The sequence below is a fragment of the Heliangelus exortis genome, chromosome 5 (assembly GCF_036169615.1).
Source record: "Heliangelus exortis chromosome 5, bHelExo1.hap1, whole genome shotgun sequence".
Classification (NCBI taxonomy): domain Eukaryota; kingdom Metazoa; phylum Chordata; class Aves; order Apodiformes; family Trochilidae; genus Heliangelus; species Heliangelus exortis.
Window position 1 is genome coordinate 3,071,174 of NC_092426.1, and position 18,967 is coordinate 3,090,140.

General features: G+C 41.4%; 1 protein-coding gene across 4 annotated transcripts in view; it reads right to left on the reverse strand.

Annotated features, from left to right (window-relative positions):
• The window catches only part of DDHD1 (DDHD domain containing 1), a 71,136-nt gene that overhangs the window by 43,537 nt on the left and 8,632 nt on the right, over positions 1–18,967 (reverse strand). For 2 of the 4 annotated variants that reach the window (XM_071745174.1, XM_071745175.1), the window contains exons 2-3: positions 10,064–10,237; positions 2,951–3,052 (exon numbers count right to left, since the gene is read on the reverse strand). In XM_071745174.1, coding sequence (XP_071601275.1) covers positions 2,951–3,052; positions 10,064–10,237 — 276 coding nt within the window. The remainder of the gene's footprint in view (positions 1–2,950; positions 3,053–10,063; positions 10,238–18,967) is intronic. The other 2 variants (XM_071745176.1, XM_071745177.1) reach the window with 1 other exon arrangement.

The window sequence follows — 18,967 nt, forward strand, 5'->3', positions numbered from 1 at the left end:
CAAGGGCTGCAATTGCTGCTTTGAAATTCAACATGGGAAAAGAAAGTTCTGTTTTCCTGAAGATGAGGAGACACCATGATTTACCTGATTTTCAGAACAAATGGGGATGTCCTATGAACCTCTTGCATGCTGCAGAGGTGCTCAACTTGACAGCTCAGCAGCTGTTCATACCAAGAGATGTCACAGAGTGTCAGGAAGTCACCAGGGCATGTCAGAAGTGACAGGGGAAGGGGAATGAGAGATCAGATGAGGCTCTGGCCCAGGGGAATGCTCTTTGTGCTCTTTCCTCTACCTTTTGGATCCTTTCTACACCTGCAGATTCACTCCACAGCCCCAGGTGAGGATGTTGCTGAGCTTCCCTGAGATCTGAGTGTGGCTACTGCATCTCTGAATGACAGGCAGAGAAGATGAAAAGTCTCCTACAAAACCAAGGGACAAGGAATCTTCCTCTGGACCAAACTTTTTGTTGTCACATGAAGTACCTCTCTGACACTGACAACACAAACTTTTCCTAGCAGGCATCTCCATAGGTGCATCCTCCCCTGCTGCCTAAAGCCCTAAAGTGTTCCACACACTGCTCAGCTCTCCAGTTTGGGATTTAAACCAAGCCCATGGAAATGAGACCAAGTTTTGGTTTCCTTTGTAGCCAGAGACTAGAAATGAAATGTTTTTCAGGAATATATGATGGATTCCTACAGTATGGAATTCACAACCCCACTGTAGATGGAAGACAGCCTGATGCCAAACAGGAATGATCAAGCCATGGAAAACCAAGGAGAGAAGCAGAGGGGATGGGAGAGGGATTGAGAAAGTACTTCCTTCAGCTGAGGAAATCAGTTTCTAAACCAGAAACCTTCAGTTCCACAAAAACAGATGAATACAGAAGGGGAAAAAGTCCCTCTAAAGAGTTTAAATATGAAAAATGAAGATGTAAACATAAATGAATTCCTAAAGCCTTGAGGAATCTGAGCTCACTGAGTCCAAAGAAACTCACCTTGTGTCAAAACAACTGGGGAATAACTGAGGAACAGAAAGCCTGCACTTATTTCTATGTTCACAGCCCAAAACCCACAGAGGAGCTGGGGATGTGCACCTGTGTGTGCACTGCCAGGGCAAATGTCCTCCCAGCTCAGGTGTTTGAGAGCTCAACACCTCCAGAACAGGCCATTCCACAGGGCAAACAGTTTAAAATTAAATAGTTCTTAAGGTAGGCACCTGGTTTTTTTTTTTTTCAATCCTTGGTACCTTCATCCACCTGCCAAGAATGAAGCATGGGGTGATTCTCTCCTACCAGAATTTGCCTATGCTCAAGTCAAAATCAATTTAGAGCAAAGCATCTATAAAATGCTAAAAGCTGGAATTGCCTCCAACCAGTCAGGGCTAAAGACCAGAGAAGGCAGAAACTGTCTGAAAACCCTGAAAACCTTTTCTGCCTTCTTTTTTTTTTTTTTTTTTTTTTTTTTCCCCAGAGATTTTAAAACAAATCAGTTAGTTTCTGCACAACCCCCTGCCACATCACACAAGTAGCTGAGTGAATAATGTGGCCCAGCCTTGTCCTTTTTTTGAGCAACACTAAAGTTCTGGTATGGAAAGCTGAGGTGCAGCTGTGGATGTTTAAACTTAATTTTTTTTTATTTAAAAAATAAATGCAAAGCCATTAAAAAGGATATTGCTCTTAATTAAACTGGGCTGCTTCACATTGCTGTCATTTTTATATTGTACTTCACCACCTCTCACTTCATCAGTGTCACTGTTTGTTATACAAGCACCTAATTTTTTAATTCAAGCACATTCATTACCACATCTGGACATGGTTTGGAAGAAAAATAAATACAAAATAATTTCTAAATTACAGTCACAAGAATAAAAGGCAGAAGTGCTTTCTTCCTGCTGCAGACAGTAGTTACACTTAGTCACCTTTAACAAGCTTGAGCTCCATGTGTGATAGGAGTGGGGAAAAAGTTTAATAGTAAACAGTTTGGTTTCAGGCATTTTCATTTGGACCCAATTATAGAAAAACAAAATCCAAGGAAGTCAAAAGGCAAACATCTCTGTGTGTCAAAATGAATCCTCATAATTTACAGTATCCCCAGGAGCTAAAGAAATAAATGGGATGGCAAGATGAACTCTAAAACCCACCATGTGTATTTACATTGGAAATCTAGGGTGCAGTTTTCAGAAGTCTTGTTCCACAGTCACTGAAGTCAGGAAAAGTATAATCACTACTTGCTTTAGCACTGGCAGAGAAAGACCAAGTGACAAGTGCTTTTGAGCTTTCTGCAATCACTAATGGCTCCTCTAAGATCTACTCCCACTTTCTGAAACAAATTTGCACAACATCAACAGCTGCAGAGTTCAAAGATGTTTCCTGGCTGCCTTTATCACATGTTCTGTACAGCTTCTCCTTGTTGTATCCTATGTGTAAAGTCTCATTACATTCTGGTACTCAGGCAAAAAAGGTGCAGTAAAAATAATTTACAAAAAAATAAAATAATTTACAAAATAAAATTAAAGATGCACACATCACTAAAAAAAATGGCAAGCAAAACATCATGTAGCATAGACCCTCCATTCCTTCTCTGACATAACTGGCCTTTTACCAGGCCTGCTCTGATCCTAAAAGGTTATTTTTAGTTTATTGAAAAAGCCAAACCACATACAAAGAGTGTGAGAAACAAACATTCACAGTTTTCATGACAGTCACAAACAATTATAATCACTGCATGGTACTGAGAGGCTCTACTTTTCTCCAAGACCCACAACACTTCTACTTTTCCTTCTAAGATTTCTGATGCCTTTTCCTTCTTTTTTGAAGGAAATGGCATGAATGCAGCTCAAGAAGTTGCAGCATGTAAATCTAACACATTCAACTGATATAAGCAAACTAGAATTTCAAGCTTCCTAAGCTAGGAGAGCACTACAAAAGAAAAGAAATCTACAATTACTGTACCTTGGGAACGCTTTCGTTTAAGACATGCAGGATCTGAATTCTCCTTATATCCTCTCCATTTGAACAAAGAAGGGAGGGAGAAGGGAGGGAAGTAGTAGAGAACTAAAAGTAAAAACACTGAGCTTCAAAGTAAAATTTTTAAAAGGGGTGTCATTTTTTTCAATACCGTTATCACTTTTAGGAAAAAAAAAAAGTTGACATATTTCTGAAAATGTCTATACATTTAATTAGTTTTATAGCACAAGTGTCAGGTCACATGAGCCAAATGCAGCTTCTTCACTCTTGATAAACAATTACAACATCACAACAAAGCTAAAAACATTAGTAAAAGACAGTGGGAACACAGTGTAACCAGACTCACTGAGTGCCTTTGCATTTACACCTACAATGCTCCATTTTTACAGGGCAGAATACTGTAACCCTTCTGAAATAATTTGAAAAAAAAAACCAAACCAAAAAAAACAACCAACCAAAACTCAGTTTTAAGCACAGCTCTATTATGTACCCCAAAGAGTGTGAGAGGATAATTAAAACTTAGATTAAACAAAATATCCTAGTGTTACCCTGTTCTCTAAGTCCTCAAGAAGCTGCCCACCCTGGTGAAATGCAGCCTGCAGACTCTGCTGCTGAGCTTCCCCTGGAAGGGAAGGCAGGACCATAACTTTTATTAACCTTTCAGTTGGCTTCCTTCACTCCTCATGAGAATATTGAAATGTTGCACAGCAATCCAAAAGATCCTGTTTTTCAGGGACTTGGTGCCATGTGATTATGGGAGGAATATTTTGAGCTAAGTGAGAGCTGCTGCTAAGGAGCAGGTGAATTTCTGTGAGAGGTAAAAGCTGCTCTCAGCACTTACACTACAGAAGAGTTGTACTCACTGCTGACTTGGGGATGCTGGATAGGGTTTGGGTTTCTTTTGGTGTTCCTGATCAAGGCTGATAAACTAAAAACCTGAGGGTGTGTTTATACCTAATGAGAAGTCAAGACTCTCCTGCCTGCCTTCCTGATGAAGCTGGGATGACCTGAAATCACTCAGCCTGTTGGAGAGTGGGGAGAAATGCAACTGAAAGACACCTTCCCTTCCACCACCTGGAGTAGTTACTACTCCATGGCTACTCCATGATGCAGGAATTTAGACCAGTGAGGGATACTCCATGCTTGTGTCATGGGTTTTGACTGCACAGTGGTCCAGGAACATGCCTTACACAGCCTCAGTGAACAGCTCTGTCAGCAGATGCCTGTATACAGATGCAAGTCAAGTGTATTTATTACTGTTGCACTCCAGTTTTCTCCAGGAGAGGAAAATCAGGCTCACAGCTACTGCACTTGGGACATGGTAACATAATTTAGCTTCCAGAATGTTCTTCTGGTTGTGGCAGTACAACACTCATGAAGAATACACACAGGAAAAATAAGTAAAATAATTATCTGTTTTTATGATATTGACAGAACACTGGTAGGGATTGCCCAGAGAGGTCTCCATTGGTGGTGATAAACAAAACCCCACTGGAAAGATGCTGAGCAACCTGCTCCCTTTGACTCTGGCTTTGAGCAGAAAAATGGGAGGAGATCCTCTCTAGAGATCCCTCCTGATCTGCACAACTCTGATTCTATGAGTGTGACTTTCCCAGCTAAATGTTAACTTAGCCAGCTGTGACAAAAAGTCAGTGTTAAAAGAATTTTTTCATGAATGGAGAGGAAATTTATTTGGAATCTAAGACAACACAAACAAACTATTCCAAATAGTGACTGGAATATGACACCATGACATGGAATTTTTATAGTTTTGTGGCCTCTAACCACACACTGAAAATCCATCAGAAAACCCACTAAGCTTACATGAAGTTTCAAAATCAATGCATTAAAAAATCATTCTGATTCTGACTTATGGTTACACAGAATCACAGACTTGATCACAAAATAATTTCTGTCAGACAGAGCACCAGGGTTTGCCTACTGCAATCCTGTGCACTGAGCAAAATCAACTTGGAAGCTGGCTCCCATTTGGATTTAAAATCAGGCTGCTCAAGCACTTGTCAGCTGAATTTTGAGCATCTCTGTGGGTGGATATTTCACCATCTCTCTGTGCAAACATAATCAGCTATGTCTATTCCTACCTTACTATCACAGGTATTAAGCTTTCAGCTTCACCTCATCCTAATTAAATTAATATACTTGAAAAAGATGGTGGAGCAACAGATGATGGGTAAACCATTACATGATACTGACACCTAACTGAGTACACTTAAAGCAGAGAGAGCAAACCTTAAGGCTGCTGTGGGATATTATTTACACTAGGGACCAATCTCTGATGTATCCTTTGAACCACTGCTCAGTGGTCTTGAAATTAGAATCAGAATTAGCCACAGAATTTTATGATTCTGTGTATTTGTCCAGGCTCAATACAGCCTCCAGGACAAGGAGCTGAGAAACAGAGTGCAGTCAAGCTATGGAGGAGATGGGTGATGCCCCTGCAGAGTTCTCTTGCACCAAAACTTCAGCAGAACTCCTCTGGCCTGGTTTTAGGCAGCTTGGAAGGCAGAGCTCCCTGCAGAGCTGATGAAGAGAGAGGTTCCTGGCTGCAGCATCCCCCTGACATACACACCTTCTGCCTGCTCTGTGGCTGCCACCTGCCAGCATCTCCTGGGCTTCTTGCACCTCAGAGATTCTTGGTCAGGGCAGTTCATAGAATCATAGAACCCCAGACTGGTTTGGGGTTGGAGGGACCTTAAAGCTCCTCCACTGCCACCCTCTGCCATGGTCAGGGACACCTCCCACCAGCCCAGGTTGCTCCAAGCCCCATCCAACCTGGGCTGAGACACTGCCAGGGATGAGGCAGCCACAGCTTCTCTGGGAAACCTGGCACAGGGGCTCAGCACCCTCACAACAAACTATTTCTCCCTCACCTCTCATCTCTCTTCCATCTGGAAACCCTTCCCCCTGATCCCATCCCTCCCTGCCCTTGTCCCCAGTCCCTCCCCAGCTTTCCTGGAGCCCCTTCAGGCACTGGAAGGTGCTCTAAGGTCTCCCCATTGCAGCTTCTCTTCTCCAGCCTCAACACCCCCAACTCTCTCAGCCTGGCTCCAGAGGAGTTGGCTTTTCACAAATGCTACAGATGCCAACACATTCAGAACCAAGTATCCCCCCAGAAATCTCAGAAATGTGATTAATTTTGACAAGCAGCAGATAGAACTCTGGTGCCTGGCAATGATGTCTGTGGACACCTATGGGACAGAGGCAAATCCAGGTCACCTGGATATGGCAAATCTAAAAGTCCCATTAACTTGCTTGGACAGTTCTAAGAAATAAATTGCCCCATTTATGCATTCTGCCAAAGCAAATAATTTACCTAAGAAAATTATGCCATTGCTGAGACCAACAGCTCAGCAGAGCACCAGAGAGGATCAGACAGCAAGAGGAGTCAGTGACATCAGGGACCATAAAAGCATTTCATTTTGCAAAGCCTGAAATTAAACACTTTGCAAGGGTGGAAATCACAACATCACTTTGGTTTGCTCAGCAGTGGGATCTGAAGCAGTGGCCTCTGGGCTGCTCCATGGGAAGAGAAATGGAGAAATTGTTCATCTGAGCACTGTCATGTGCTTCCTGTCACCTTCAGAATTTACTGATGCTCCCAAACATCACCAGAAGGTAGCATGGACATGGCTACTTTGAGCCAACCTACAGGTTGGCAACCCCTGTTCTGAAAGATTTTGCACCTTCACAGGGAGGTTTGCTTGGATTAAGAGTTTAAGATCAACATCCTATCACCCAAAAAAGCCCTGGATGAAGCTTAGTTATCTCCTTGCTCCATGCTGCAACCCAGGAGGAGAATCAATAAATCAAATTACTGGAATAGGAAATAGGGTTTTTTAGATGGAAAAGTACCCTCCTAACATGGATCCCAAAAGTAAAGAGGAAAGAAGAGGGCACTGCATGCTGAGCAGTTACTCTTCACATGTGGTGGACAAAGTCCTTGCTGCTGTTTTTTCAAAGACAAAAACTCATCTGTAGGAAAGACTCCACATGCAGACTCCTCACACTTAAATTGGGTGATTCCTTTGCCAGCAATTCACTGGGGAGCTGCTCCAAAGCTGAGGGGTGGTAAACACTTAGTAAAACTTCCTCACAATTCTCTTTTCTTCACAAAAGGGTTACAGAGGACCATAAAATAACTAAATGAAGATGATTAAATTGCAAATAAATTCCTCACTGAGTCTTGGATACTGAATTCCAGGGTACCAAACGTTGCCTGGAGTTAGCAGGGTGACCAAGAGAAAATTATCCAGAACAGGAGCAACAAAGTTTAACCTGCTCCTAACTTTTCATCATCCTACTGCCCCCATTTATGGCTGGACAAGTGCAGAGCTGACAGGTTTGCCTACTGCATATCACCAAGATGTTTGTTGCCAAACCAGTTGGTTTTTTTTTTTGTTATTCCCAATGCCACCTGGCATGTTCATGTAAGAAAGTAATTTTCTCTAAGTACTAAGAGACTCTTCCAGCAGGCTGCATTAATTTTGGTTGAGGAAAGAGATGAGATGGCTGTTTTTTTCATCATTTATTATGCTTTATCACAGCACTGCTAATAATCACTTCACCTCCCAGTGATATTTACAGACCTAGTCAATCTTTCAGCTAGTCTTAAATAACAGCTACTTGTAAATGCTGATGGGATCAAAATATGTTTCACCCAGGATGCAATTACAACAAATTGGAGCAACAAACTGCAGCATTTAAGGAATGTATAAACTGAATTCAGCACTTCTCCAGCTAATTATGTTTACTTCACCAGCCATAATGCAAGTTGTAAAGCTTCTCCCAGTGCCAAGGGCACATGGCACTCAGGGATGGCAGCTGAACAGAGATGCACTGAGAGGCATTTTATGACAAAACAGCTTTTCACACTTACTGTTGGCTATAATTTTCCTGCAGCTCTCCTATTACTGGGAAAAAAAACATCTATTGGAAGTTAATGGTGACTTGACTGTATTCCACTTTGATGTGATTGCATGGGTAGCTTGGTTTGGGTGGTTTTTTTAATTGTTTTGCTTTTTTTTAAACTTTAGTTTGAGAAAAAGCACTGGTGTCTGAATTTGGAGTTTCTTTTTCCAATCTTTTATATTTTAATAAATAGCAGGGATTATATCTCTCATCACTCTCCCCACTCTCTCTGAAGTTAAATCTGAAAATTTCTGCTCCATGGATCAGAATTATCTGGGGAAAAAAAAAGAAAAGGAGAAAAGGAGAGAAAAGGAGAGAAAAGGAGAGAAAAGGAGAGAAAAGGAGAGAAAAGGAGAGAAAAGGAGAGAAAAGGAGAGAAAAGGAGAGAAAAGGAGAGAAAAGGAGAGAAAAGGAGAGAAAAGGAGAGAAAAGGAGAGAAAAGGAGAGAAAAGGAGAGAAAAGGAGAGAAAAGGAGAGAAAAGGAGAGAAAAGGAGAGAAAAGGAGAGAAAAGGAGAGAAAAGGAGAGAAAAGGAGAGAAAAGGAGAGAAAAGGAGAGAAAAGGAGAAAAAAAAGAGGAAAAGAGGAAAAGAGGAAAAGAGGAAAAGAGGAAAAGAGGAAAAGAGGAAAAGAGGAAAAGAGGAAAAGAGGAAAAGAGGAAAAGAGGAAAAGTGGAAAAGTGGAAAAGTGGAAAAGTGGAAAAGAGGAAAAGAGGAAAAGTGGAAAAGTGGAAAAGTGGAAAAGAGGAAAAGAGGAAAAGAGGAAAAGTGGAAAAGTGGAAAAGTGGAAAAGTGGAAAAGTGGAAAAGTGGAAAAGAGGAAAAGAGGAAAAGAGGAAAAGAGGAAAAGGCCTCCCCTTCCTCACTTGGTAAGGAAAATCCAAGTACAGCTGAAGCCATCCTTCCTCCCATCAGGAATGAAGCTACCAAAGGTTGGAGGATTTAAAGACCTGCTTGCTAGGTAAAAGCACATTACCCCACCACTAACAGCACCACAATCTCAGTGGGGTTCAGCTGTGCTAAAAAAGCTGAGCTCTGTACCAGCAGACTGGCACAATAAATGAGTACAAGCACACAGAAATACAGGTAAAAGTGCCTTTTAAAAGGGCAGGTGTGTTGGCACAGTGCTGGGGCTCAGGGCTCACACCATTTTATGCACCTACCTGACAGAGCTGTTGAAGCAGAAGGCTACTGCAGGCTTGGCCAGAGGGAATGATTTTTTTTTAAGTGGTACAAGCAGGGAGGAAATATATTCAGAGTCCTCAGTAGCTCTGAAGGGAGTTAGAAACTTTACTCTCTGTACTGTTGAAAAATCTCCTTATGTCAATCAATGCTATTGTGGTTTTCCTTACAGTAACTACAGACTGTAACTGCTTTGTACAAAGTTGTAGCTTAAAGAGTTTAAGAATAAAGTTGCTTTCTAAACAGTTACACAACTAAAACCCTACTAAAATATACTGTGAGGCCTCTTGCTTGCAGCTCATGCTTTGTAGATTGTTCACCACGTGACAACCAAAAACCAGAAGTGTGAAAGCCAAAACCCACTGAACTTCTGCTGTGCTGCATTTCCCCTGAATAAGAACTTCAATACATTAAATAACAGCTCAGTCATTTCAGGCTATGCTTAAAATGTTCAATGAATTTGACTGAAATTCCCAGGAATGCTTAACTGAGTTTCTTCAGTCTGGCCATTAAAATATAAGGACTTCCATAACAGAATGGATGCCCAAGATTTGCTATAGGTCAAAACTACTCTAGTAAATTCACAGACTAAAAAAGAATGCAAAATAAAATGTGATCTGCAAAACTGTTACTCCTTTTAAGGCTGAATTAGGAATGCTGGCCAGAAAACTAGCAGCCAGTTTGCATTCAGACACTGACTCTTCTTGTCCCATCAAGAGATTTCACTTGGGAGTGAGATTTCAAACACAATTAAAAGATAGGAAGCAAAATGGGACCAAGAAGTTTATCCATGAATATATTTTTACCTAGAATTCATCAAATGTGCCACAGCAGGAAACCCCACATCAAGATGCACTGGAAAAATGGGAAAGCAAACCAAGTTCCTCACTGGGTAGGACAGAAACCCATTAACAGATCCCATTCTTAAGCAAACCACTCCCCAGCTGTCCAGAGAAACCATTATAAAAATATTGATCTAAAACAGTCTTACCCTCCTTCCCATCAACAGGTTTTGATACTTCCATATCAAAGCTCTCTTGCAGCTGCTGTCCCTTGAATCTGTTGAGGTGTTCCTGCTCTATTAAGTTACTTTCCTCCTCTTCCAGAGGTTGCCATGTGCCATCAATAAACCACTGCCCACGCATTACAGGGATCTTTTCAGTTTCTAAAAATCAAACAAGAGAGATATATATTTTTTTTAAATGCAACAAATCACAAACTGGCAGCAGGTGAGAGGGAAAGGGTGTTTTGCTGAAAAAATTGCTCTTTAGTGGGACCCCACCCAAGGTAACCCCAAATGTCTGGAGAAACACCACCACCTTTTTTCCCTTTTTTCCCCAGGGCTGAAAGGAGTAGTGGAAGTGTTAAGCACAAACTGAGCTCATGAGGCCAACTTTTCAGGGTGTGTGTGTGTGTGAGGATGGAAGAGACAAGATACAAATGTGCAGATTCTGTAGAATTTATTAAGGGTTTAAGTTGAAACAAAAAAAAACCCCAAACACTAATAATAGAGTCACAGAATTCCAGGTAGGAAGGGACCTCAAAGATCATCAGGTCCAACTTTTCTTGGAAAAAGCACAGCCTAGACAAGATGCCCCAGCACCATTCCCAGCTGAACCTTGAAGTGTCCAATGCTGGGGAATCCACCACTTCCCTGAGGAGCTGTCTGCAGTGCCTGATTTTTCCTATTGTGAAACATTTTCCTCTTGTGCCCAGTCAGAATCTCCTTGGGAGTAACTTCCACCCATTTTCTCTCCATGACTCCTTGTACAAAGGGAATTTCCATCTTCTTTGTAGCCACTCCTGAAGTAGTGGAACACGGTGATGAGGGCTCCCCTGAGCCTTCTTTTCTCAATCAGAACCAGGGTCCTCAACTTCATCTGTGTTTTTAGAGGTTTTAGCACAATTTCTGACACAAATTCCAGTCCTGGGACTGTCAGCAATTTTGCCACTAATAAAAATAATGGGAAAAAAAGGAATTGTTTGCAGTGGACTAATATTTTAAGCCCTAAAAACCTGGATTGATTACTAAGTACTAATTCACCTCTTGTGTATGAGAAGGAGGGAAGAGTTTTCTGGACACCAGAAGGAAAAGCTGAAATTGATGCTTACCCTGACTGCACAGAGCTTTGTTTCCTCTGGGAATTGCACTTACAATAACCCAAATTACACAACAATTAGCATAAAGGGATGAAAGTTGTTATTTTTTTTTTAAATCTTGCAGTGAGGGCTGCTTTCAGTCACTGTCATTCTAGTTTCAGTTCAGGCTCCAAATGAGGAAGCTGGGTGCCCAGCATTTACCCTCTGCATGAAACAAATCTCTACCACAAGGTTTCCTGGTGCTTATTCTTCATCAAACTGTGCTTGATGCCCACACCAATTAATGGGGCTGTAAGGAACAAGAATTCTCCTCTTGTATCCATCCCTGCAAGCAAACTAAGACAATGAAATCCATCGTAGCTCAGCTCAGAATTTTTTCTCCTACATCTGGACAAATCAAGAGGGAAATACTGTGTATGCCTGTGCTCCACAAGTCTGAAAAACCCCAACCTCCAGTGTCATGGGACCCACAGAGATGGAGGTTTGCTGAAATCCTACAGCAGCTGGACCACTGATCTCCAGAGCACGCTCAGCTCTGTGTGCTGCTGTGTATTGCAGATGTATAGAGAGACCTGGCCCAATGCAAACACCTCCTGCACGAGTTCAGCTCTCCAAAGCAGCCAAAACCTCATCCACAAAAAAGAACAGAATCATAGAACTGGCTGGGTTGGAAGGGACCTCAGAGCTCATCAAGTCCAACCCTTGATCCACTCCCACTGCAGTTCCCAGCCCATGGCACTGAGTGCCACATCCAGGCTCTTTTGAAATATCTCCAGGGATAGAGAATCCACCCCTTCCCTGGGCAGCCCATTCCAATGCCTGATCACCCTCTCCAGAAAGAAATTCTTTCTCATGTCCAACCTAAACCTCCCCTGGCACAACTTGAGACCTCTTGTGCCCTCTTGTCTTGCTGAGAGTTGCCTGGGAAAAGAGCCCAACCCCCCCCTGGCTCCAACCTCCTTTCAGGGAGTTGGAGAGAGTGATGAGGTCTCCCCTGAGCCTCCTCTTCTCCAGCCTCAACACCCCCAGCTCCCTCAGCCTCTCCTCATAGGATCTGTGCTCGAGAAGACTCAGAAAAGGAGATGGGGAGGAGAGGGGAAACACCCAGGCTTTACTACTCAAAGATCTGTTCCTACCTGGAAGGTGGGAAAATTGGAACAGGGTGCCCAGGGAGGGGGTTGAGGTCTCATCCCTGGAGATATTCAAGGTGAGGCTTGAGGAGGCTCTGAGCAACCTGATCTAGGTGAGGGTGTCCCTGATACTGCAGGGGGGTTGGGCTGGGGGACCTGCAGAGGGCCCTGACAACCCCAATTATTCTATGAGAAAAGCTGGTAAGGTCAGCTTGGAAAAGGGGCAATAGAGGCAAAGAAACAGAAAAGGAAAATTAGGTTAAAAAAACAAGCAAACAAAAAACAATAGAGAACTTGTGATTTCAGAGTTACTGAGCCAAGGAAGGGAATTATCTGAGCTGTCACCAGACCAGGACAAACACAGCTGGCTGAGGTGACCCAGCCAAGGGCAGTGGTTTTTCACCTGCTCTGTTAGCACAGCCACTGCCTTTGGTCACACAAGCAGCTGCTTCACCAAGAACCACACTGGGACCAACTGCTTGCAGTTAGTAGAAAAACATAACAAAGAGCAGAGAATTTCTATTTATTTGGAAACTCTGTGCTATTCCAAATTATTCATTTCTCAGACCACTGTACCTACAACCTGTGAAAGTTAAAGGAAAATCTTGCAGTCATCTCCCTAAAGGGCAAGTAACATCCAAAACTTTCCAAAGCCAATTTTGAAACTGTTCCCATAACAGATTTACAGCAAACCACTGTTTCCAGAGTACCAGAAATGCCAATCAGCTCTTTACACCCCACCTTTGTCAGAGCAGGGCACACTTGCAGCTGATGGCATCCTTAAAGTGGTCCTGCAGCACCCAGCAAGGAAAGGGGAAGAGCAGGAAAACTGAAGGTGAGGAGGGAAGTGGGTGCTGGGGGGAGATAATGTGAAGGAAGGAGCCCAGATTACCACTGCACTTCCCTCACTTGGTGCTGGTACACAGGTTCTCAGTTACCCCAAGCTTCCAGGGACTGGGAATCCTGCCAGCAAGCCTCACAAACAGAAACTCTGTGCACACACAGCACCACACAGAGAGGGAATTTCCCCCAAAAAACAGGTCCCAGCCCTGCCAGCCTCTCCCATCCCACCTTCCTCCAGAGCTCAGTTTTCTTCAGCAGGCATGAGGCGTGCTGGTTCATCCCTCTCCAATCCCCATCCAAACTTTCCAATCCCCATCCAAGCTCCCCAATCCTCATCCAAGCTCCCCAGTCCCCACCCAAACTCCCCAGTCCCCATCCAAGCTCCCCAGTCCCCATCCAAGCTCCCCAGTCCCCCAACATCCTCATCTCCTATAACACCAACAACTCCCATCTCGTCAGCACGACCCAAAAATGCAGACAGAAAGTAGCACAGGACCAGATTCTGCTGTTCAACTTCTGCCTGCACAGCTGAAATAGCTGTTCCAGATCAGAGCCAACTGTCATGCTCTGAATTTCTCCTGGTGATGCTGATGATTCATCCATCAGGTGAATAAAGAGGTTGGGGTGCTCAAAGGCCATGGCTGTTTGGTGAAAACGAATCCCATCCTCTCAGAAGAACAAAAAGGCCTGCGTGGCTTTAAACTCCTGAAATTAATTGGGATGATGAATGACACCAAATCCAATTGTCTAGGAAAATATAAAGTGATTTTGGAGTCTACATCCCTCTCAATGAAGTCTTAAAGAGGAGTATTTGATTTTCATGCAAGTCTCACGCAGCGATGCTCGGCACCACGTCCAGCAGTTCCTCATCACTCCCTGGTCTGAACCTTCCCTGGGTTTTCCTGCACTTTACACCTGCCAGATATCCACATTTTTTTGTGGAGCTGATAGGCAGGGACCCAGTGAGGCTGCCCTGCCAGACAAAGCAGTGTCTGTAGGAAAAAATGAAATGCACATAATGTGTGAGAGGAGAGAAAGGATCCCATTGTTGCTGGAGCAGTGACGTGACTGTGTCAGATGTTAATCCTGACTGGGAAAATCTGTAAGCAATTCCTTAATTCTTGACTAAACATTCTGGTGAGGCTCCCTTCATTCAATTCATAAAAAGGACTTTTTTTTTTTTTTTTAATAAAGAAAATAATAATCATATGAATGCTATTTTGTACTCCTCAACCAAATGAATACAAAGCACCTCTCTTTCAGTTTTGAAGGGCTTGAAGTTCTTCACGTGGGAATCTCCACCTACAAATTTCTAAAATTCTAAACATGAAGAATTAAAATAAATATTTTCAGGTTCTTTTTGCCACTCTCCCATAGTGGTTCTTTGCAAGAACTCACTGTAGCACTTGACAGCAGCTCTCAAACAGAGGATGGGCAGTGCCTTCTCCAGAAAAGCTCAGCCAGGAAAGATTGGCAAGCTTGAAACAAGAGCATTTTTATTATAAAATAATTACAGGATAGTTTAGCTTGAAAATAAACTAATATATCTGCCTCTGGAAGGGCCACTTTTATGAAACTATAAATCACTTTCAGATCCAAAGACAGATTATAATGGAGCTTTGTTTTCAGACTTTTTAGGTTTTTTCAGGCTTTAAAACCTGAGCAAGGCAAATCTGCTTTCCAAAGTGGGATTTTGGGGAAAACCCAGGAGTTACATTTTTCTCCCCTTCCTTTCTTTAAAGCACAGCAGATCCTTGGTCTTCTTTCACATCTCCAGCTGGCTGGCAGGTTTGATCCCTGTGCTACCAGGAAACCTCAAGAGAAAAGAGCATGGTAGAGGAAATAAGTGAATGACATTTCCTTCTATCAGAGGCAGGGTTTGGTTTTAAGAAAACTGGAATGCTGGTTTTTAGAAATGAAATTATAAAATTTGTGATCATAGCCAACATTTGGTAGAGTGAGGAAAAAAAGACTGCACATCAACATCTGTTTTTTTCCAAGCTGATCAACAAATGGCTTTAATACTGAATTTCAGTCCAGTTTTAACTCCAACTGTGATAATAATGACCCTACTGATGCTAAAAGTCACATCTTCATAAACACAATTCCTCTGCTTAATCTTGAGCAGGTGCTGTTACTTAAAGATTAATCTGATTCATCCAGAAAACTTGATGGAAGCTATTACAGTAATTGCCATTAAAAAGTAATGAACCAAAATTGCCCTTTTAGCACCCAGCTTCACTCAGTCCCATCCACCTTCAATAAATTAATTCACATCTTGGATATTCAGATGATTTTAGAAAGGCTGAATGACTCTCTCAGTTACTTCTGGTTTATGGCAGAATAAAGCACACAAATATCTACATCACGTTGTAATTTAACTTTTTTGCCCCCAGAGAATTCAAAATCTTCCATGTGAGGTGTTACTTATCTTTGTCCCTACAATCCTGATCCCTAGGAAAGGATTTGCCTTGATTTCTTTACTGCCTTAAGTCTTACCCCACATAATCTGCAGTTGGCAGAGCTTCAGACTGAAAGATACCAAGATATTTGACTGGTTATACACTTGCATGGTCTTTTTTGTACAATAATTTCTAAATAAATGTGAATGGCAGGGATTACAAGCTGATGAAAAGCACTTTATTTTAATTAGTCATAGAAATTTTACCACTTTTAGGGGAAAATAACCTAAGCACTAAGGGATTTATTTTTACACAAAAAGGGCTTTTTTTTTCCCCCCTCCCTGAAAATCCACAGAACAAAAGAACACAAGTGCTGTAATTAATGAGATGAAGAGACAATAACAAGAGTGATTTGCATTATGATAATCACCTAAATCTTCCAAGCAACAAAAATTCCATTAAATTAAAACCTGTATGCAACCTGCAGACACATGTCCAGGGATTTATACACAAATGCCTCATCAACCCCTGGTGTGAAGATCTCTAAACTGTGATCACATCCAATACAAATGGGATGAAAAAGCAATGCAATCCATCAGAACACATTATGAAAAGTAATAATTGTGCAAAATTTGCCTTCATTTTTCTTCCTGTACAACTACACTAATGCAATCGTTTGTTTCCTTCCACCAAGGAACAGTGGATACCTGAACTGAAATAATGCACAGCTCAAGCCTTGCCTCACAGAAACATCTTTTACCTCACTTGATGCAGAACCAGGAAACTGTTGCAAAATGACAAAGAAATAATAGCTAAAGGGAAGGAGGGAAGGAGGGAAGGAGGGAAGGAGGGAAGGAGGGAAGGAGGGAAGGAGGGAAGGAGGGAAGGAGGGAAGGAGGGAAGGAGGGAAGGAGGGAAGGAGGGAAGGAGGGAAGGAGGGAAGGAGGGAAGGAGGGAAGGAGGGAAGGAGGGAAGGAGGGAAGGAGGGAAGGAGGGAAGGAGGGAAGGAGGGAAGGAGGGAAGGAGGGAAGGAGGGAAGGAGGGAAGGAGGGAAGGAGGGAAGGAGGGAAGGAGGGAAGGAGGGAAGGAGGGAAGGAGGGAAGGAGGGAAGGAGGGAAGGAGGGAAAGAGGGAAAGAGGGAAAGAGGGAAAGAGGGAAAGAGGGAAAGAGAAAAAGAGAGAAAGAGAAAAAGAGAAAAAGAGAAAAAGAGAAAAAGAGAAAAAGAGAAAAAGAGAAAAAGAGAAAAAGAGAAAAAGAGAAAAAGAGAAAAAGAGAAAAAGAGAAAAAGAGAAAAAGAGAAAAAGAGAAAAAGAGAAAAAGAGAAAAAGAGAAAAAGAGAAAAAGAGAAAAAGAGAAAAAGAGAAAAAGAGAAAAAGAGAAAAAGAGAAAAAGAGAAAAAGAGAAAAAGAGAAAAAGAGAAAAAGAGAAAAAGAGAAAAAGAGAAAAAGAGAAAAAGAGAAAAAGAGAAAAAGAGAAAAAGAGGAAAAAGAGGAAAAAGAGGAAAAAGAGGAAAAGAGGAAAAGAGGAAAAAGAGGAAAAAGAGGAAAAAGAGGAAAAAGAGGAAAAAGGAAAGAGGAAAAAGGAAAGAGGAAAAAGGAAAGAGGAAAAAGGAAAGAGAAAAAAGGAAAAAGGAAAAAGGAAAAAGGAAAAAGGAAAAAGGAAAAAGGAAAAAGGAAAAAGGAAAAAGGAAAAAGGAAAAAGGAAAAAGGAAAAAGGAAAAAGGAAAAAGGAAAAAGGAAAAAGGAAAAAGGAAAAAGGAAAAAGAAAAAAGAAAAAAGAAAAAAGAAAAAAGAAAAAAGAAAAAAGAAAAGAAGAAAAGAAGAAAAGAAGAAAAGAAGAAAAGAAGAAAAGAAGAAAAGAAGAAAAGAAGAAAAGAAAAAAGAAAGAAAGAAAGAAAAAAAGAAAAAAAGAAAAAAAGAAAAAAAGAAAAAAAGAAAAAAAGAAAAAAGAAAAAAGAAGAAAAAAGAAAAAAGAAAAAAAGAAAAAAAGAAAAAAGAAAAAAAGAAAAAAAGAAAAAAAGAAAAAAAGAAAAAAAGAAAAAAAGAAAAAAAGAAAAAAAGAAAAAAAGAAAAAAAGAAAAAAAGAAAAAAAGAAAAAAAGAAAAAAAGAAAAAAAGAAAAAAAGAAAAAAAGAAAAAAAGAAAAAAAGAAAAAAAGAAAAAAAGAAAAAAAGAAAAAAAGAAAAAAAGAAAAAAAGAAAAAAAGAAAAAAAGAAAAAAAGAAAAAAAGAAGAAAAGAAGAAAAGAAGAAAAGAAGAAAAGAAGAAAAGAAGAAAAAAAGAAAAAAGAAAAAAAGAAAGGAGTTTAAACAAGAATCCCCAGGGAAGTCTTGTTTGGAGAGAGCAACACCAGCTCGCATGCAACTTAAAAGGCAGAATAAAATTACAAAAGAGTAAGATGCAGTAAACTTCTTTTTGGTTGCTTCAAAGCTGAGGTCCTGCTCAGTGGCTCGACGGCAAAGTCAAGGCACTTCTGGCAGTATTTTCTCAGTCTCAAGCCAGCCCTAACAACTCACCCACAACTGAGATCTAGAAGGCTGCTGCAATATTCAAAGGCTCAGAAGTTGAAATTAAAGCTTGTGTTTTGCTGAACTGACAATCCCAACTTCTCTCCAAGCCCAAAGCCAAGAAGCTGGACAAGAAACACAAGCTCACCAAATGCAGTCAGCTCGAGATGCTTTTCAGGATAATAACCTCAGAACCCTGCTTCTCTGGTCCTTAAATCCAAATTCCTGATTATTACTTTTGCAAACAATTTGCAGGGGGTGGGGATAACATCTGCACAGGCTGAAGGTAACTCTGAGGACACCAGATGTGACATCTGAAGATGAAAGCTACGTAAGTAACAAAAAGAAGTGCCCCCCCCCCATTTACCAAGTGAAAAAAAGAACTGGGCAAAATGGTTTTACCCTCCCCCTGCCCCAAAAAGTCCCTCTGAAAGTCCTGAACAACACGTCCTAAAGCACAGCACCAGGAACTGTAATACACACAAGAACCTGACTGGTGACATGAGTCACTGAAATAAATAGATTCCAGAATAACATCAAAGAGACTGTTGGACACTTTTAAAAGCTGTTCTCCATTCCTACTGCAGACCTAAAATTCTATTTTGGGTGCATTAACTACTGCACAGCTCAGAAGGCTTCTTGCTAGTGCAAAAAAAATGTTAAGTATAAGGACAGGTTTTATTTGACCTCTGCATCAGTGTGACTCTGACCCACCCTGAAGCCACAGCCACTACTGCCTCAACAGAAATAATAATTTGCAATTTTTTTTTTTTTTTTTCTTTTTGACAATGCAAATGCACAGAGTGCAGTTTGCAGGACCAGATCTCTTCCTCAGCTCCCTCATGGTTAGGTCTGGAGAGTATCATGAAGGGAAAACCAAATACCAAAAAAACCTCCTGAGGGCAGGAAGATTTAT